This window comes from Calypte anna, chromosome 2 (genome assembly GCF_003957555.1).
Source record: "Calypte anna isolate BGI_N300 chromosome 2, bCalAnn1_v1.p, whole genome shotgun sequence".
Taxonomy (NCBI): Eukaryota; Metazoa; Chordata; class Aves; order Apodiformes; family Trochilidae; genus Calypte; species Calypte anna.
The window spans coordinates 24,525,376-24,547,016 of NC_044245.1; the positions used below are offsets into that span (position 1 = coordinate 24,525,376).

The window sequence follows — 21,641 nt, forward strand, 5'->3', positions numbered from 1 at the left end:
AAGAGCCTATGTCAGTGCTATATCTTGTTCTTGCAGCAGTGCTTTAAATGCTTAGGCTGCTGAGACTGTCCAATAATGGAATACAGGATCCTTGTTACTTACCTGGGCCTTTTTATCTATTTAGGGCTGAATATCACCTTTGTTTAAGTAACCCCTGGGCCAGATAAATTTTCACAAAGGCCTGAATGTTAATGTCTTTTTCCTATGAAGCATCAGTGAGAGTTGGGCATGTATTTGCAATTTTAGTTTTTTGAAAATGGAGCTTATAATGAGAAAAAGGGAGTGTTGTGATAAATATGCTTCCTCTTTGTTTACTGCCTTAACACATCTTTCACTGTTGGTTTCTAATGAAGCCTCCAAGCTGCCTTGGACTGTGTCTGCCCCAAGTGTTTGACTGCAGCAGGTCTCTTATCTCTCCCAGAATGGTTACAGGGGTGTAATGCAGAATAAGGGGAAGGTGAGACAGGTGGTGAGTCCTTCTTGCAGTGACATTAGAGACAGCATCCTTGCTGACTTGAAGGAGCCCTGGATGAAAGGACATGAAACAGGTTATTGTGAGAAGAAATATTGTAGTATTTTTGAAGAAGTACTTTTTTTTACAGAGTATTGTGCACACTGGTAATAGAATGGTTTTGTGTAGCTTTGAGATGGTATGGTACTATTGTCAGACTTTTTTTTTCATTAGTTACACAGCAATGAAGCTTTTTTTGACATTTTAGAAAAAGTTTCATTTGTTTCTTTTTCTGAGAAAATCTTTATAAAGCCATTTTCTGTAGCTGTGCTTTACATATTCATGCCTATTACATATTTTAGGCAGCCTAAATCTGAGAAAGAAAAATTAAGGCCAAGCAGAAGCTCACAGATCCAATGATGCATTCTAGTAAATGTTCCTAAATCCTTTGTGCGTTGGAATTGGGTCACAGAAAAACCTCTTCTGATGCTTATTTCCACTTACTGCTTCAATATTTAGTTAACATGGCTTAGTTGCTGTATCTAGCAATGACTTTTAGAAAGATTTAATATGAAACTATTTGTACTAATGGACTGACTATTAATTACCCAGATTTGCAGATGTAGTAAGTCAGTCTTTGTGAAGACACTGGGTACAGTTCCAGGTCAAGACTGAAGCTCAAGTGTGGCTGAGTAAACTTAAGGAAATCTCCCCAACTTTCTGAGGATGACAAAAAGGGGTATAGAGAGGGGGAAGAGGTGAGTGACATAACAGTTTTGATCCTGTACTTGGAATGTGTCCTAAAAGGAGAGCTAAGTATGCCCTACATAGTGGTCTTCAGTCATTATGTAACATGAGTAATAGTGGCAAGACACATTGCTGGCACACGTACATGCATGCACTTTGTTTGCACACAGGTATGAATGTTAAGACACCTCACAGAATGTCACAAGTTGGATCAAAGAGTCCAACTCCCTGCCCCTTGCGGGACTGCCTAAAACTGGACCCCATGACTAAGAGTGTCATCCAGACATACAAGTATTTTCCATCCTTTAATAAAAAAGTATTAATGTACAATTTTTATTTTTCTGTGGATTTTGAAGGGTGAAATAATAGCATTGTTTGTGGAACAGCCTTTTTTCGGAGTCCCTTTCCTTACTGACTTTACAGGTATGGGTGGTTTGTGGGGGAAGCCTTATTTTGTAGAGGGTCATTGTGCCTTTTCTTTGGTTAACAGGCATTCTGCTAGTTGGAGACTCGTAGTGAAACGAGGCAACCAGGTGCCACTAATTGCCAGGGAGTGAGCATGAGCTTGTGTCAAGCCCACCTGTGCCTGATTAGGGTGGGCCCCCACTGCGCATGAGCAGGACCAGGGGGCCAACCCTAGTTAGGCACAGGTGGGCTTGACACAAGCTCATGCTCCCTGGCAATTAGTGACACCTGGTTGCCTCATTTCACTACACTCTCATTTGGTAATCAGCAGGTGAAATTTCAGTCAAGCATTACCAACTCTTAAGTTTTGCATTTTCAATGGACTTTACTGTAAATTTGCAATAAATGTGCTCTACTGAAATCTGAGTGTTTGCCACTTTGACTAAAGAGAGGAAGGTTGCTTATGCTTCATAATAACTTGCAGTTTCATTGTAAGAATTTTTTAAGCAATCTCAAATTGTCGTGAAGAGCATGCACCTGGGTCTCTTTGGTAATGCAGAGAAGATGTGAAGTGGTCATAGCTCGGTTCTTGCCTGTGGCTTTAGCCCACTGCCTTGTATCTTGCTCAGCTCAGTGTTCAGATGTGCCTGGTTAGGAGTGGATTTGGGAGCCTGGGAAACTCTGTTGCAGTGTTCTGTGCAAATCCTGCCTGGTGAGCTGTTCTTCCCTGAACACACCTGAGCTCTGCCAGGCAGGAAAAGGTATGGATGGCAGAGCAGAGAGGCTGCTGGCTGAGAAACTGCTCTGGTGCTGTGAGGTCTGCTCACTCTGTGACATGGGGATCACACTTTTCTGTCTATCATTTTGTTTGAATGCCAGCATGAACCAACCATCTGCCTGAATAAAACAAGTACAGTAGTAACTATGATGGGAAAATATTAGCAAGGCTTTTTTTTTTTTTTTTTCTGAGAGTTTTACAACTGTTCCTGCAAAAAGGCAGAGAAAACATCCATTCCTGACTGTAAATAATTTGCTGTAATCATTTCACTCACATACGTAACTTCAGGTAGAAATTGTCAGTAGTGAATTTAAGTTGTGGATTTTTAATTATTATTTTTTAAAAACAAGTTTTGCTCTGTTTCTGTGTAAAACAAACCTGGCTCATGGTATCACTGAAAGCAGTGAAAAATGTGAAATGGTTTATTTTGAAACTAATGAGAAAATCTCAGCTGTAAACACAAGAAGATAAACAAGAAAAACATCAGTCTATTTTTCTTGTTACTCCCACTAGGCAGCTTGTTAAATCACGTTGAAGTCAGAGAGTATATGCAATGTAAAACCTTTCCAAGTATATTTCATGAAAAAAACCCACTGACAATGTTGTGGTTCATGTCTTCGATATTCTGTAATCCAGAAGACCCAAACAGGACATTAAACAGTGAAATCTGAAACTTCACTGAGAAACTGAATATGGGACAGGAGGTTTTTTTTGCATTATTCAGACCATCCTTCTGTTGTGGTTAGTGATGCTCACTAAAGAGTGTGTAGTGTTGTTTGTAGCACTGGAAAATAGGAGGCTTTAAGTGGAAGCATACCCTCTTGCCACAATACTTCTCTGAAATCTGATGTAAATTGATAAAAAATAGGTTCATTTAAAAAAAAAAAAAAGCATTCTTCTAAGAATTAAAAGTAGGAACCCACTATGTGTTGCAGGAATAGAGAGTAACAACTGAAGTCTACTGCAGTATAATTTAAACAAGGTATTTCCTAACACTTTCTGTTGCATTCAGGCAGTTGTGATTCTGTGGCTGAGGATTAGGGAAACAGGCAGAGGGAAGTTATGCTGAGGCTGAAACAGCTGCAGAGATGCCAACACCAGGACTGTGTGCTGGTCACTACTGCTTCACGACTCAAAAATTGTCCTCCTGATGACTTCTGCTTGCAGAAGAAGGGCAGTGCTTCATGCTTCTTTAGGGACAATCTGCTATCTTCAAAACAGTCTTCACAGCAAGATGAAGAAAATTATGGTTCCACCTGGTAAAGTCCCAAATCTGTGTTAGGGGTGGCAATGTCTCCAGGGCTGTGTGCCCACACCCTGTGGTCAGGTTAATCCTGTCTCCCTTTTTCCATGGAGGCCACTCTTCTACTAGACAAACTTCTGAGATGTTGATAAAAAAATCTTAATCTGTTAAAGCATGCAACTAGATGCCTGGCTTCCAAATTGGAAATTCAGAAAAGATTTTTATTATTTTAAGTTCTGGATTTAAGTTAGCAAGAAGATCTCAGTGGTGCCCATGTCACCAATTTGGGCAGTGGGCACTGGCAGCTTCACCTCTCCTCCTTGAGGGCTGGTTTGCTTTGCATAATGCAAATCCAGCTTGCATAATGCCCTGGTGGTGTTTGAGGAGTAATGGGAGCTGTGGAGCTGGGCTGGGTTTCTCCAGGGTCTCTCCCTTCCTCTTAAGCAGCTTTCTCTTACTGTTTGCTTTTACCAAGAGGAATCTTCAGTCACAGCCCTTACCAAGTTGGTTGTGAGGATTCATATTTCCTTTACCCTTGTTTCTTTGAATTAGGTTTAAAAATAAAATACTTTTATTTTTAAACTTCCTTCTCCTTTGTTTTGTATGATGGGGGGCATCACTCTCCCCATTTGTCTGCCTTCCTTCCCCATGCACTTCCCTGAAATTACTCCTCTATTGTGTTCCTTAATTAATTATATTCTCCTCAGTTTCAACTTTTTTTTCCCCTTTGGCTTCTTCAAGATTGTTGCAAAACAGCCTAATTTGTGTTATTAAGAGACTTGTTTGTTATAGCTCTCTTGGGTATCTTCCAGCCTCCATATTGCCATAGCAACTGTAAACAACACTATATGAAAGTGCAGGCAACACATCCTTTTCTAAATTACTTTGTCCTTCCATCCCTCCCTCTTCCATGTCTTTTACCAGTTTTGTCAATCCTGCTGTTTGACAGGATTCAGGATTCAGGATTTGGGATTCAGGGATCCCAAAAAATTCAGGGAAAAGAATTTTTTGCATTTTATGAAGTAGGTAAGGTATTTGAAAAGGAAATCCATTGTGTAATACCACAGCTTTAGTGCCACAGACTTTGAAGGCATGTGAATACTTCTGTGCTTATGCAAAGAGATGAGAAAACGAAGGTAGATGAGTGCTTAAATGAAGGACAAGTGGTGTTTGGCCCCTCTTTCTTATGAGGTTTTTCTCAGCAGAAAAGACCTTATAGCAGGTAGTAGTACCCTGTACCTCCAAAGTGAAACCTGACCATCAAGAAATAGTCAGAACAACAAGGCAGTGGGGAAGTGAGGGCTTTTTGCTTAATGCTTGGCAGAGCTCAGTAGTGTGGTTGTTGTTGTCCACGGCTAAGAAACTTAGCTAGAGGTCAAATAAAGGAAAAAAAAAAAAAAAAAGGCAAGTCAACAGGGAAACATTAGGGATAATGAAATTCCAGTATGATTAGTTTTTATATAATCTTGTTGCACATTCTCCATTGCTGGCAGGCTAAACAGAGAAGTCTCCTGATCCAACTGTGAAATCTCTACGAATTCAGTTTGCTTTTTTTCCATTTTTTCTGTTTGTAATCAACTAAACAACCAGATCAGCAATGACCATTCATCTTGCTAGGGTATTCCAAAAGCCTTAATTGTGTTTGCTTTGTTTAATGTCTTTTGAAGTGATGCTGTGATTTTGAAAAACTTTTTTCTTTTCTTTTTTTCTCCTTAATGGAAAGAGAATTTCAGCTTTATATGTGAGGAATAATTTGTGACACTTTTCATTGTTTCAGTGAAGTATAGCATGGTCTTAAATCTTTTACTAATTTTGAAACCATTCAGAAGTCAAAGAGCAATGTTTTTGTTCTTTCCTCAACTCTCATTTTCTCATTCTTCATGGTTCAGTATAATGATGTAGTTGGAAGTAAGGAGGCACAGTCAGTGCTGCTTTGCTTGCTGTTGATTTAGAATTGCCAGATTGCTCAACTAGGGACTACCTAATGCTGAGAGATGTTATAAACTGGCATTTCATTAAGCATAATGAGTTAGCAAATAGCTAACTTAAAAGTCTTAAAAAAAAAAAACAACTTAAAAGTCTTAAAAAAACTCCATCTTAAAAGAAGGAGAGAAAGCATGAAAATTATGCAGCATTGCTCAATATTTTGAGGCTTATGAGTCTTAGTATATTTATTATAGTTTTGTGAGAGACATTGCAGAAGCTTCAGAATGGATCACTGATTAAAATCTGAGGCTGCTTATGGATCACTTTGATTCTTCTGCGTCTAGCTCTGGGCTTTGAACATGTCAATGCTGATGAAAAAGCTGCTTCACAAACTTGGATAACTGATCTGGCTCTTGAACAGTTTATGAAGACAGTTTTGAGTTGGTGTGGGATTGGTGTCTCCACCAGACTGAGGGTGCGCAGAGGTGCTGAATGTGCTACATTTTTCCGTGGGTGCGAGGTACAAGTTTAGTAATGGGAATGCATCCTTAAGCCAGAGCCATTCCAGGGCAGATATCTGCAGGTCTGCTTCTGCTACTGAGCAATGTGGAAAACCCACAGCACTGGTGGAACTCCAACAGTTCAGCAGCAATGGGCTTCTCATATGGTTTACAGGCATGACCCCTATGTGTTCAGCCACCTCCTGTAAATAAGCAGAAAAGTTCAGCCACACACTTCTTCAGTTTCTCTGAACTGGTAGAAAGCTTATCAGCCCTCTCTTTGGAGATGTGGTTCAAGAGTAACAAGAAGTTGGTGGAAAATATTTATCTCAGAAGGGAGAGTGTCCAAGAGACCATGGGAAAACAAAGAGTGCATCAGCATCCTCGGGACATTAACTACACAGTAAACTGCCAAACCATGGTGAAAAGTGCCTATGGTAGCACAATCCTCTTCATTTCCCTTTCTCACAGCCCTGTCTACTCAGCAGGGTCTCATGGCCACAGAAGTCTATCATGTTATAGCTGGATGGAGACATGTGAAAATCAAGCAAATGTTTCTTGTGGCTATTGGATGTGTTCCTAAAATAGTGCCTCTTGTGAGAAGGAAAGGAATGCAGCTCTCAAAACACATGCCAGAAAGCATCATAATTTTGTTACTGTGTGTTCTGTTTCTGGAGATTCTTATACCTACATACCAATAAGTTGACAAGATATTCTTTTTTATTTCGTGTTTCAGTCACTCATTTAGAAACCATACAGACAATGTTACAATGAACCCCTGGTATCTGATGGATGTTTCAAAGCCTATCTTGTTTTTAAAATTGTTTGCAAGCAAATGGATCTAATGGAATGTGCACAGTACAAGATCATCTTAAAAAAACCCCAAAAAACCAAACGACACCCCCCCAAAAACCCAAACATACAACAAAACAAACCAGTAATAATCTGTAGTTTTAACAAGTCCTTTTTCCTTCATTACAAAGGTAACTTTCCATCACCATCCTCCCCAATTTCCATCTACTTTTAGGTGTGTGGGAGAGCTGGGGGGGGAGCAGAATGTTTCTCTGGAACTTGTCTGCCCAGAAGGTGGAGATGACTTCAGCCTTGCTGGTATTTTTCTGAGTTAAAAGTGGTGTGTGTTATTGGCTAGATTATTGAGCTATGAAGATAAAAACCCAGATATTTGGCAGTACTTCTAAGATTACTTTTCAAACCTCTCTTGGAATAAGTTCCTAATTTCTGGGAAGAGGATTTCCGTGTTCAAATATATGAACTCGTTTTGCTGCTTTTGTTTTCAAATGTGAATATTTAAATCTCAGTTTCCCAGGAATCCCATAAATATGAATCTATGCAACATACATGTTGATTTAGTATACCTGCCCTTTCAGAATAACTCAGCATAAATGAGAAAATTTGATTCCTTTGCAAATTTACTGTGTTGCCAGGTACTCAAAGCCTTCTTTTCCTGTACAATAAATTTATTGCTATCTAACTCTAGTATGGTAGTGTAAGAACAAGGATTAAAGATATAATTTGTTGCATAGCTACTGACAAAGAAGTAAATGATTGAGATGAAGAGCCAGCCTCTGACATTTTTGGAGCTCTTGTTTGATAGCTTATTGCATAAATGTACTAATTTGGGTCCCTGCATGGTCCCTAAATAATAGAGGTGGGATTCACTATTGGAAGAGGTCTGACTTGAGCATTTATACAGTCAGTAGTGCAAATGCATTTTTAGTGTAGACTGTAATTTCCTATGGCTAAATATCTTTTCTGTTTTGGTTGCAAAAAATTACAATAAAACTGTATAGTAAAAGGGTAGTTATGCTACTGCGTGCATAAATGCCCAAGGTTAATGTTACAATTGAGGTAAAACTGGGAGCCAGTCTGGAAGGTGGAATGGACTTTTTTGTTTTAGTTTTTTTTCTTAACTCATCTGGGGGGACCTTTAATGAGATTATTGTTCCCCTTTGTCCTAAGTTATTCTCTATATGTTACAGACCTCATTGTATCAATCCAATACTTATGTGTTAGGCAGTTTGATGTGGTTTTAGTAGTAAATTATAATTTTATCTGCTCTGTAGTTGGGTGCTGTGAATCCTCTTTGGAAGAACATTTTTCATAATTTGTGTGCTGATTTATTAGTGATTTCAGAATTAAATCAGTAAAAGATAAGAATAACCTGCTAAATTATAATTTTGTGCTTAGCACAGAGGATGATGAAATTCTAATAGAAATAATATATTTTAAGTAGAAAACAGTCTTGGATGGGAATTTGCTTTGTGCTATAATGAAAATCCTTTCACTTGTGGTTAGTACCTTATATAAGGTGTAACTTCCAACTTCCGAGTACATAAAAATAGCTATACAGTATTATTTTACATTGGAGATTGCAGTTCAGATTAGAATCCAATTTTGTTAGTTTCTTTACAGAGAGAGAGAACCTGTTTTATGATATGGTAAGTCTGACAAAGCTTAAGGACAAAATTAGAGGTATAAATGAGAACTAAACCAAGTATTTTCAGTCCTCGAGTAGACTCTAATATTTAGACTATGCTCTTTAAAACAAGTAAAAGTCATCAGTGAAATGTTTTTTTCCATGCTCAAGAATAGAGAAAGCATGGGAACATTTCAGTCTTACTGAAATGTCTATATTGTTAAAGTTAGGGGAAATGCATTACTTAACTGTGAAAAGTCTTCCATTTTAATTCCTGAAGATTTTTTTATTGTGAAATTTCCTTTGTATGTCTTTTGGGGAGAAAAAACCAAACAACCCAGCCATTCAAAAGCAAAACCAAGAAAATCCCACGACTGCCAAAATAATGCAATTTCATGTCATGAAAATATTCAGATTGTTGCATTTTTATTTGACTTTTTTATCCAGTCTGAGATCAAACCCATGACCCTTCCTGGAAAACAGAAATTTTGGGTTTTGTCTTAAACAACTAACCACACTCTATTGCTCAGCAGTTGGGATGCTGTTTTATTGCGTTGTTTTTGCTAACTCAAAAGAATTCTCAAACCCAGTCAGATTTCATGAAGAGTCAGAAACCAGAGATGATGTTATCCTTCACTCTGTTGCCCTTGGGAAGAGAATCATCTGGAGATGTTCCAGGGCTGTCCCATGGGGTGAGAGCTTGGGAGTTGCTGGGGATGAGAAGCTATGGCACTGGCAGTCCCAGTCCTGCCCGGGCTGGTGGCTGCTGCAGCCTACGGATGGGGACATTGCCAGCTGAAGAGAATTTTGCCTGATAATACTTAAAACCAAGGAAGTTACCTAATGACAGAGGGGTGTCCTTCTAGCTGAGGCTTTAGTTGATAGATGTCTCTTTAAATGTGTTCACTGTGTGCTAAGAATCTGTTGATTTGTAATGTGGCGAGTGTTCTAGGATGGCATGGTTTAGTTTTTTTCAGTATCTGACCCAGCTTCTCAAGGACTTAAGAGCTCAGTGGCTGGAAAATAATTTGGTTCTGTAAGCCTGATCAGAAATTCCAGTGGAAGCCTCCTGTGGTGCGTTTCTGTTCAGAGTTCTGTGCTACTGAGCTACCCAAGGTAGCTTCAGAGCACATCCAAAGCTCTTTTAATTATTCACTGTACACATTCTGAAATTTTTTTTTTCTGAAAAGTATTCAAAACCATCAGTTGCCAAATTTCTCCCCCTGTGTGTGGAATTTTAATTCTTAGTTTGTAACTCCACTTGGAGATTGCAGCCTTTTGGAACTGGAGATCTAGTAAAATTTATGCATTTGGGTGTGACATCTTGAGCTAAGTGACTAAAGTTTTCCATGTCAGACAAATCTGGATTTACAACAAGCTATTTATCAGCTTGGAATGGAATGAAAGATATCGTAGGAAATAAAGTTAAGCACAGCTTTCAGCTGGCAGTCAGCCTTTGTATTAAATCTTAGTGCAGAAATTTGAATAAGTAGCAAATGCAATAAATCTGTTTAATCCCAGTATTGCTCCTCAGTTGTTTTGTATATTTATGTGGAATTCAGAAGAGCCATAATGAGCTCTGAATCTTTTGAATATTGACTCTGTATCCTGATGCCTTTAAGAAATGTAGGTAATTAGTCTGCTTTTTCCTCACACAGTTTCCTACAAAACTGAGCACAACTTCTGATTTGAGATCTTGACCTCTTTTCATCCAGGTTTAAAAAAATCCTTACAAGTGTGCATATTTGTATTCATTCCTGTTAGTCCTCGTTTCTCTCTGTTGTACTTAAACTGGAGAATGTGCTTTGAGTTTGCTCTCTCTGTTACCTATCAATAAGTCTAGCCCCACTTTGCTTCACTGTTCACCTATGGGATGTTGAATGTCTGTACATTTCTATAGATTCCTTACAATTTCTGTTTATGTATTCATACCTCAAGTACTGTTGGAGGAAAATTTCCCATGATTCATAACATGAGCTTTTTGAGCTCATTTGAGATAGTTCACAAGAGAGGAAGAGTCCTCTTTAGGAGTACCAGCAGCACATGAAGATTATGTACCTGTTCCATTCTTCTGCAGGTGTGAGATTAATTGATTTATCCCTTGTTCAAAATGAATGAACAGGCTTAAAAGCAGCTAGCTGAGCAGCTGGGAAGTTGTTTTCTTATGAGGAAGAGCACATATTACAGGGGGATGACAGATGCCTCATGGAGGCTGAAGGCAGATTTTGGTGCCTCTGAGGGCTGATTCCCAGTGGTGTCAGTAAGACAGCACTGGACATGCACTGTGTTGGAGGATGGTGATGCAATATTGGTCTCTTCATCAGAAGGGTGGCAGCCTTCAGGCTGGAGAGCAGCAGTGTTCCCTGCTGGATAAGCCCGGCTCAGAGAATTAAGTTGAGCATCCACAAGCAAAGCTTAAGCCAGGTGAGCATGTGACAGGTTGCAGCAAGGTGTATGCTCACTGTATATAAGGAGGCTGACAGTCATTGCTGATTGATCTTGAGCAGCAGGGAGATTGCAGAGGTGATATTCTTCAAACTCAGTCTATGTTTTTTTTTATGAACTTGCCCAATGAAAACCTCATAAGAATCACAGGATTGTTCTGGTTGGAAATGACCATTAAGATCATAGGGTCCTATCATTAACCTAGCGCTGCTGAGTCCAGTGTTAAACCATGTTCCCAAGCATCACATCTACACATCTTTTAAACACCTCCAGGGATGGTGATTTAACAACCTTCTGGAGTAGCCTATTCCAGTGTTTAATAACCTTTTCAGTGAAGAAGTTTCATCTAATATCCAGTCTAAACCTCCCCTGGTGCAACTTGAGACCATTTCCTCTTGTCCTCTGGCTTGTTACTTTGGAGACCAAGCCCTTCCTTGCTGCACCCTCCTTTCAGGTAGTTGTAAAGAGGGATAAGGTCTTCCTTCAGCCTCCTTTTCTCCAGACTGAACAACCCCAGTTCTTTGAGGTGCTCCTCATAAGTCTTGTTCTGCAGACCCTTCAACAGCTTCATTGCCCATCTCTGGACTTGCTCCGGCACCTCAATGGCCTACTTATAGTTGAGGGGCCCAAAACTCTACACAGGATTCAAGGTGCAGCCTCACCACTGCTGAGTACAGGATAAAAATCACTTCAGGGAAAAGTAGCATGGTTTGGCTACAGAAGCTCAGAAAGTGTGATATTCAGCCTACACACTACTTGACTTCATCTTTCCAGGTGTTTTTTTGTTTTGTTTTGTTTTCTTCATTCTGTGGCATTTAGTTTGACTGACATTTCCAAGCATAAAATAATTGAGATCTGTACTTTTTAACCTTAAAGAAAGAGAAATTGTTGAATGGTTTAAATAGGCTTCTGTGGAACTGATGTTGGTTAAGAGCTGGAGGTAGAGTAATGGCAGTTTAAAAGCAGGCTGATGATGATTGAGGAATCTGTGACCTGTGATTGCATGAACTTTTTCTCTGAGTTGGAGCTGACACGGTAACTGGTGCTTGAGATTGTGTGCAATCTTAGATTTTCTTTTTTTCTTTTTCTGTTTTTTTGCTTGGTTGATTTTTTGTCTACTGTGTCTTTTTGCACTTGTATTGCCATGAGGACATTTTGTTTTGTTGTACTGTGCAGCTTAGCTTTTCCTGCCTTGTAACTTTATATGTAATTTTGGGTGAGTTTTTATGTGGGTTTTTTTTTTGGAAAATGTCTGATATCCTTCTGAGTTTGAAGATTTATGCAGTTGTGATTGCTGACTCAGAAGGCACTTGGTGATACTGTATAACCGTTTAGAAAAATAATGAAAACTTAGAAATTTGTGAGGGAGGTTTTTGGAAGTCAGAGGATAACCAGCAGCTGTTGTTATCCAGTGTCATATTGCTTACTAAATCAGGGTCCTACACAGCTTTAAACATGCCCACATTGCCCCAAGCTAAGGCCAGGTCTGCGTGGTGCATTTATTTGCTCAGTGGCAGGCACCACCAAGTTCCTACTTGCCATTTTGTGTAGTTTTTATATGGATTTTTTTTCCTCAATCTTTACACTTGAAGTGAAGTTTCTCCTGCATTTTCCAGTATAGCTGTGTTAATCTAAACCAGCGCTAGACAGATCCCACCACCTTGCTTATCTCAGTAAATTTTTTTTTATGAAGCAGCAATTGTAACGACCTCTGTAGCAATGAGTATTGCAGGAACACACAATTTGCACTCTAATTGCTGAGGGATTGTACTTACACTGCTAACTGTATATGTTTGAAAAAGAAAGAGCAAATATCTATAATAATAATAATAATAATAATAATAATAATAATAATACTGTGTCCCAAGAACATTACTGATTAAAACTTTGGTTAGCAGAAGAGGCCCTTATCTGCCTTGAGTATTTTGGATGAACTAGTGAGTATCTGGGGGAGATGTGGTGATCTTTCTAAGAACAACCAAACACAAATATAAAACCCTATACTTAGTCCTATTTTGAGAGAAACTGAGGGAATTTGATCCACCTAGCTAGGATAACCTGCTAAAGGGAATTTTGCATCTGGTAAAGGGGATTTTTAAGGTTTTTTTATTTTTTTGTGGACTTATCCAGGTAAAATACTACAAAAATGTGCACATCTCAGTGAGTCTGAAGTGGATGAACAGCATTTCTGTTACATGAAACAAGAGTTTTTTCTACTGCATCTAACAAGATGCAAGTAACCAAGAAGGCAGAAGGTTTATTCTGAGCTTGGTCAGCCTAGACTTTTCAGAATGGGTTTGTAAGAAATTGCACAATACAGAGACTAATTATCTGGTAATTCTTTAAATTCCTCTTATGAAAAGACTAGGAAGGAAAAGACAGTAGGATTGCTGTAATATCCTATCCTGGTGACATTTGCAGTGATGTAATTTGAAGGCTCTTTGTAGTTCTCTGGTGCTAAAATTCTTCAAATATACTTGTGACAGGTGAGTAAGGTTGGAACACTTAAGGTTTGTTTTAGTTGATTTAAATTTGTAAGCTCTGATGAAAACTGGCAATTAGCTCTGTCATCTGGGTGTCAAACGAAGGAGTGTCTCAGACCTGTCTTAAAAATGGGAGTTGACCAATGCTTTATTGTCTTTCTGGTCACTAGAAATAAAAGCACAATTTTTTTTCTTGCAGAGTTAGATGTTAGTAGTAGAAATAATATTACATGATTTCCTTTTGTGTATATACACTTTATGTGAACTTTGGCAGCTCTGTAAAAAAAACAAGGCAGAGTATATAAGCACTTAAGATTGAGTCACCAGTACAGCTGTATTGTGTTTTCACCATTCTTTTTTTCCAGGATCACTCACATTCTTAAAACACTCTGAAAACCCTCTGTTTCTGCTTGATTCAACTCCCCTGTGTGTCCTTTTCACCATGGATGTTGTCATTCCCACTGACAGCTACGTGGTGGGTTCAGAATTAAATTCCAAACAGAATAAACTTCTACAAAATTTAGACTGGAGACTTAAACCCTGTCTCATCATTGAACAGAATAAAGTTTCAGCAGGGAGCCTAAAGCTGAACAAGTAGCAGGAGACATGTTGGTCTTCATGAAAATTAAATGGTTGTATGAAAGAGCTTGGGTTCTGCTTTCCCCTTAAATCCTTTTTCATAAACATTTTTTGCCTTTGATTTCCCAACTGATCTTTTGAGCAGTGTTTCTGTTGTGACATGTTGCAATTGAAGAGCATATAGTCTTGCTCGTGGCTTTGTATTTTGGGCATCATCTTTGCTTTCTGCTATATTTGTATATAAAAGCCTTGATATCCTAAATTGTCGGATTTTTTAGAATGTGCGTCTGCATCTTTTTTAAACTACATTTTAAAAAAATTACTGTTTTCTTTTGGACTTCCACTGACACTTTTTGGTGTCACAAACTTAACATATAGAAATCAGCTGGTCTTTATAAATCAAGGTGCTTCTGGTTTGGGGGGGGGGAAGGGAGAAGGTGTGGTAGTCTTAAAATAATGTGGTATTGTTAGATGGTAGAAAAGCACAGAACCATTTAAAAATAAAAATAGTTTAGTGTATTGACCATGATGTGATCGATTCACCTTGGCCAGCAGCAAGACACCAATCTAGGGCCTTACTCATTCCTCTCCTCAGCAGAAAAGAGGACAAAATACAGTAGCAAGGCTTGGCTGTTGGGATAAAGTCAGGGAGAGAGCTCACTGGTTACCAGCATGGGCAAAGCAGATGTAGCTTGGGGAAAATTATTTTAATTTGTTGCCAACTGAAAAAGATTTTGGTAATGATTACCAGGGCAAATTAACCCAACACCGTCACACCATCCTCTTCCCCTTCATCCCAGGCTCAACTTCAGTCCTTCTTTTCTACCTCAACTTCCTCTGTCCCCACCCTGAGTGGCTCAGGGGGACTGAGTTTGCAGTCAATCCATAGCAGTTCCTCTCTGCTGCTCCTCCTCCTCACACATTTCCTCAACTCCTGTGTGGGTCCTTCCATGGGCTGCAGTGCAGAACCTTTATGTATTTGTATGTTCTTCTGTTCTTGCTTTGGATTTTGTAATTTAATTTCTTTGTAAAAAAAACCTGAAATGGATAAGGTGTCAAATTATTCTGTTTAACTGGAATTTGTGCTATTGTCAGAAAAATAGTAAAAACTGGAATACACAAGTTACCTGTCTGTACCTTTTTTGAATTATAAAAGCATTCTTGCATAAGACTTTCTGCCTATTTTGGTTTGCTTTGTTCTTTTAATATTTCTTGCAAATTAAAAACAAAATTGTGGCCAATTCTCTAAAGGTCACTCATCTAATTTTCAAGTTAAATGAAATATTTATCCTAGAAGTATTTTACAAATGAATATTTATATATGCTTTTTTTAGAAAACAGCAATCAAATCTGAACTTCATTTGCCTCCTTTCATTATGGATTTTTCACCAAAAATTATATTAGTCATGTTATTTGCTTTTCTGAATGAAAGTTGGATGGACCCATCAACATGACATCATTGTACAGAGACTTCCAGAAAGTGATGTTTATTGATGGGAATGACAAATAATGCCCTTCTAACAGCAGCTAATTCCCTAATTACAACTAAGAATTATTACAGAAAGAGTCATTCCAGAAAAGAACTAGACATTTATGGCATAAAACTTTCACTGTCATCACTACGAGGCTGCCACCATGTGTTGGGGACAACAGAACATCACATTGGAGCTCAGAGGCAGCACTGCCTGTCACTGCTATGGGTTACAGAGAGATGGGACACAGCTGTCTTGAGCCTCAGTGTAAGTTACCCAAACTACTTTGGGATACAGCTCTGCACTGACAAGCATCTGTTTCCATCAACTTTGGGCCCAAAGGATGCCAAACCCCTATAATCATCCATCAAACCATACACATTTTTCTGTGCAACCCTTTTACCTTGGCTTCTGGAGCAGAACAGGTGAAACCTTGTCTAGTGTCTGCTTAATATTCTTACAATTTGCTTCTGCCTGTCTACATCTGTGGTTGTATCTTATGTTATCTATACTCAGATTATAAAATCTTCAGGGCATGCATCATCTCTTTGCCTGGTAGAGTTTTCCCCACACACACACTTTCTCTGCTCCTGAGGCATCATTCTGATTATTCTCTTCCTTGTGGTAGGCAATTCCTTCACTGTCATCACTTTGAGAGTTGGCCTTTTGTAGCATTTTGCTTTATAACACCCCACTTATCTCAAATAAGAGCAAGACAAGTAATAACAGCAAAATGAGTAATGACTGTAGTTCAGCAATAAAATTATTGATTTTTTTTATTATTATTTTAAAAAAGGAAAATCTAATGGAAAGTATTTGTGTGGTGCCAAAACTGCAGTTATCCAATATAAATCTTCTATAGATTTGTATAAAATTAGGAAAACTTCTCTCATACCACACATCTTTAAGTAGCCTTACCTTGTGTGTGCATATATTTTTTATTGTTCCTCAGAGCACTTATTTATTGATGGGGCCTTTGTAAAGGCAAGAGGATTGGATTATATGTTAGGTTAAATAACCCCATATTTAGTTTACTCTATGACTCTATTACCCTATATTTTTTTACTCTATTGTTTATGCTCACAGTAAGAATTTTAATTTTGTGCATATTTTTGAGAAACATTTTTTATTTTCAGGTGAAAGTTTGGAAAAGTAGTTATTATTTTTATTTTTCTTTAATTCTGACAATCCAGACTATTCAGGGTGACCTAAGGAGAAAAGGGATTTGAAAACTGAACTTCGCACTTAGCCATTTCCTTTTGTGTTTTCCTTTATTTCTGCAGAAAAAGGATGCACAAAGATAGATTCTGTGGGTGCAGGAAACAGATGATAACACACAAAGCCTTGTGGTTATTTGCACTGTAGTGCTTTGAGTTTGTACTAATGGTGTGTTTTGAAAACTTCAAAGCAGGTCAGCACAGGGGCAAGCTACAAATAGGATTTGATGTCAGAAAGTGAAAAATGGAAGAAGATTGTCTGCCCCTTATTGTGTGTGTGAGGGGTGGGGGATTGTGTCTATTTATTAGAAATTTTCTTAGTTGGTCTTCAAATGAGTATAGAACCCAAAAAACTGAGGAAAATGTTATCAAAGCTGCTCAGTCAGCAAATGACATCAAGCAGTAACCTTCTTTTTCTCACCGTATTTCCTTTGGATGATAAATTATTTAATACAGCACTTTCTCTTGCTCTTATCAGTAAAAGTTACATCACTGGTTAGGATATCCAGAGGTGACTTGATGGGCACATAGGTAGTTTGGCAATTGGAGCAGATGTAACTTTAAACCTTTAGATTCAGGGGGTTTGGTGGGGGGAAAAAAGTAAAAAAGGGCTGAAAAAAAGCAGTGAATTGAATATTGCAAGTCCTTGCAGCAGCAGTATTTTGCTTTTTTTCTCTATTGCAAATGCCAGTCTAGAACATCAGTATCATGGATTTGTTTTGGTTTGTTTTTTTGCAGAGTATGGTGGCATGGGCTTGGACTTCTCCTACAACATTGCAGTAGCAAAGGAGATGGGAAATATCCGCTGTGGAGGTGTTCCTCTGGCTATTGGAGTGCAAGTTGTCATGGCTACTTCTGCTCTTACAAGGTAATTTTCAAAAAGTGAGGTTTTGACTAAAACTCAAACCCTTGTCTGTTTAGGCCATAAACTCAATCTGTTTAAGGGTAGAAAAAAAATTAGATTTTGTGCAGATTTTCTTTCTAGTTGTTCTTCAGTAATGCTTGAGGAAGGAACCTACTCTTTATGTTTCTCAGTCTGGTTTAATGGAGAAAATGTTTTTTTTGTTGGGTTTTGTTTGTTTTTTTCATGTGTCATGTTAGAATATGTTTTTACAATCTTGTTTTTCACTAAATTATTATAATTATTGAAATATAGCCCTTGCTTAATAGTAGATGATGTGTTTCCAAAAACAGAGCCTTGGTGCCACAACCAATAAAAAAATTATGATTCCAGATTCACCCAATTCCTCTTTGTATTTTTTAATTAGCTAGATATCCCAGTGCAGTCATACTAGGGATGTATTTGGTTAATTAGGATCAGTCTAATTCTGTTTCATAATTTACTTGCTTTTTTCCAGCTTTAAAAGCAGCTCCTTGCTAACTGTGACTTTTCAGAAATAATGATGAGTATTGGTGTAAGTCGTAACATTGTACCACACATAACATTCTTCCTAAATACACCCATTCCAGGCAACTACTCATCTGTCTTTTTCTCATTTGGTTGTGCCAGTGTTTCCCTTTATCACTTGCTGTCATTCAGGCTCCTGCACCCCCTGAATCTGTTTTGTTGTCTTTCCCCCCCTCAATAAAAGTGGCAACCACCAACCACCTCTTCACATCTTTAGTTTCACAGCAGCTTCCAAACACAGAGGAGAGCAAAAGGCTGGTCCAGCAGTTTGCCCCTGGAATATGCACATACCTAAAATTCTGGAAGGTGGTGGTAAGGATTAAATTCAAATAATCGTGGTGAAGTCAGAAACTTATCTGCACAAAACAGATATACAAGAGGGGTATTTTTACACACAAGAGCATTTGGTTGCTTGGTGGTGGTTTTGGGTTTTTTATTCCCATTCTGAGTGAAAAGGCCTGTAGATCCACTGTAGATCCTGGAGTTTAGGCTCTCTTCCTTTGACATCAATTTATCCTTCTGCTAGGTATGTGTGACTTCGGAGGTCTTAGCCATGGGAAATGTTTCTAAAAGTTTTCTTCCCCTTTGTGTAATACACCAAAAGCTTGCTTGAAGCTTGGAGTCCATGATGTCTGTTGCAGCAGTAGTATACTGATGGTCATCTGAGAATAAAACTAGTATTTTTAAGATACTTCAGAGATAAGTACCTTGACCCCCTGACAGCCATTTACTTCCAGGAGTTTAAAAAAAAAAGTGAGTAAAAGAGGTTGGGATTTTGTTCTATTGCAGTTTTTTGGCCTTGTGTTACTCTGTCCTGCTGTAGTAAAGCAGTGAAGTTATGTACATTGGTGCTAGTGAAATCCTAGAGAGGATATTTTGGAAGGGAGGTGTGAAAATGTTAAGACGTTGAAATCTGTAAGTGACTTTGCATTTGTGGACTTTTCCTCCACTCTCAAGACAATTCAAATAACTATTTCTATAGTACAGTGTCTCACTCTTAAAATGTAAAAGTGAAATGGAAATGCAAGGGGAAAGCTGATTGCTACAGGAAATTTTGCACAGATGCAGCTTTACTTCATCCAGTACAGTGAGAGGGCTGACTACTGGTGCTGGGTCATGGAGCCACATTGCATTCACAACCTGGATGGTTTAATTCAATACAATAAAAAGAACATAGTAATTTTGAAAGTATTACCAGTGTATGTTTTCCTGCTCAGTGTTCCTGCTGCTTTCTCACATCAATCTTTATGTTTTTTTATGGCAACCTTCAAAAACTTAGGGTCATTCTTGGAAAAAAACCTGCTGATTTTGATCTATATGCATTTCCATTTCACAGAAAAGTATAGGAAAAATAGCTTTGTTGCACTTGAAGATGCCCAGACTGCTTAATTTTTTCCCTGTATCCCTTTAAGTGAACCAATAGCAGTTCTGCATTTGAGAACCAAATGCAAAATGTGTTGTCAGCTGTGATCTAAACTTGATGTACCTGGTTCTGAACACAGTTCTCTGTCAGGTCTTTCAAATGCATTCAGGTATAACACTTCACTTCCTTTCATGCTTAAAAGTAGGGTGGAGAAAGCAGCTCTCAGCTGAGGTAGTGAATGAGATACATTTCCCTGGCTTGTAAACAAGCTGTGGGGTTACACATCCACAGTGATACCAGATCAATGTAGAGCTCCTTCATCTCAGCAGTAGGCAATAAATTTTTATTTCTTTTCCCCGTATTATTTATAGGAAAACAGTAAGGATAATGAAAATTATTTGTTGGGAAGAGAGTGCTTTTCTGTTCAGCTTATTTGTCACTGATTCTCTCTCCTTCCTGAACAGCTGTATAGCAGAGAGCTACTGTAAAAAAAAAAAAAAAAAAAAAAAAAAAAAAAGGTTAGAATTCTACTGTCTCTTTCCCTGTTTGCTGTGAAGGAAAGAAGCTGCAGCAGACAATCAGAACAGCAGCTTTGATTGTCATTTGATTAGCTGGAAGAAGTGTGAAAATGAGAAGCAGTTATTCAAGAGCTAAGGGGTTTTCCCACTGTCACAGGGTGAAGGAAGTCTGGGTTTGTGTTTCTTCAGAAAGAGATGCATTGAGTTTTAGTTCTCTCTCACTCACACACTTGGTACTTAATTTGTTAGAACAATAGAATGGGTTGGGTTGGAAGGGACCTTTAAGATCATCTAGTTCCAACCCCCCTTGCCATAGGCAGAAACACTTCCCACTAGCCCAGGAAGGTGGCTCACAGCTCCATCCAACCTGGCCTTCAAAACTTCCAGAGATGGGGCACCAACAACTTCCCTGGGCAGCCTGTGCCAGTGTCTCACCACCCTCAAAGTAAAAAATTCCTTCCTAGTAATATCTAATCTAAATCTGCCCTCTTTCAGTTTGGAACAGTACCCCTGTCACGGTTTAACACTGGCCCGGCAATTAACCCGAGTGACAGACACTCTCTATTAATCTCTCTCTCCTCCCTGATAAAGAAAGGAGAGAGAATAAGGAGAGAGACTTATGGGTTGGAAACTAAACTACCCAACTTTAATGAAACAGTAATGATAAATAGGAAAAATTACTAAATATATACAAATTACTAAATATATACAAATATACAGGAAAATGGATACCAAATTCCTCCCCCCTCTCCCCCCAATAACTCTCACGTCACCACCGAGGCTGCAGGGCAGCCCTGGGACAGTCCAGGCTGGACTCCTGGAGTCGGCAGCAGGCGGGAACTGGAGGGCAGGAACACACAGATATGGGCTGGCTAAAAGCAAAAGTATAAGACAGAAAATCACCTTTATCCTGGCCAAAACCAGGACAACCTCCTCATCCTATATTTACATGCCCTTGTAAAAAGTCCCTCCCCAGCCTTCCTGTGGGCCCAACCAGGCAGAAAGGTAGGCAGGGTGAGACAGAGCAGAGACTGTTAGAGGTGCAGGTTTCAACAAGATCATTAAAAAAAAGTATTGCTATGCATTGCTGTCACAATGGCTACTTATGGTGCATCCACAGTCATTGTGCTGGTTTGGGGTTTAGAATATTTGTGAGGTTCTAACCCAGCCAGGTAAATATGGTGGGGCAACATGAAGTCAAGCATCTGTTTCTGACCTAACTAGCTAAGATGATTATCAGCCCAATGAAGCCAGAGTAGTAATGTGCAATATATATATATTTCTATTCAATGTAGCAATCTAACCTGTCAGAAACCAGCTTTTTATGTCTGTTTAAGATTAAAAAAGGTGACTTCAAATTTCTGTAGGCAGAACAGATAAGCAGAACGGTGTGGATCATATTCTTACATCTTTGTTTTGCCATGATTTTATTTTCCTTTTACCCACCTTTTACCCAGTTTTTGTGTTTGCATTCATGACTTTCCACTGATCTTACTTATAAATTGTGGAGCAAGAACAGATGGACCACTTTCATGCAACTTTTAATGTGTCAGAATTTCACACTTGGGATTTCTGGGTTACCCAGCATCAACAAGTTTTGATTTATTGGCTATAGATGTATGTGTGTTATACACACATGGATGAAAGTATATTTTAATATATTAAGGTT

At 38.6% G+C, this 21,641-nt stretch overlaps 1 protein-coding gene across 1 annotated transcript in view; it reads left to right on the forward strand.

The window, feature by feature from the left end:
• Positions 1–21,641, forward strand: part of LOC103528769 (probable acyl-CoA dehydrogenase 6) — a 71,497-nt gene that overhangs the window by 27,210 nt on the left and 22,646 nt on the right. The window contains exon 3 of the mRNA XM_030445221.1: positions 17,422–17,551. Coding sequence (XP_030301081.1) covers positions 17,422–17,551 — 130 coding nt within the window. The remainder of the gene's footprint in view (positions 1–17,421; positions 17,552–21,641) is intronic.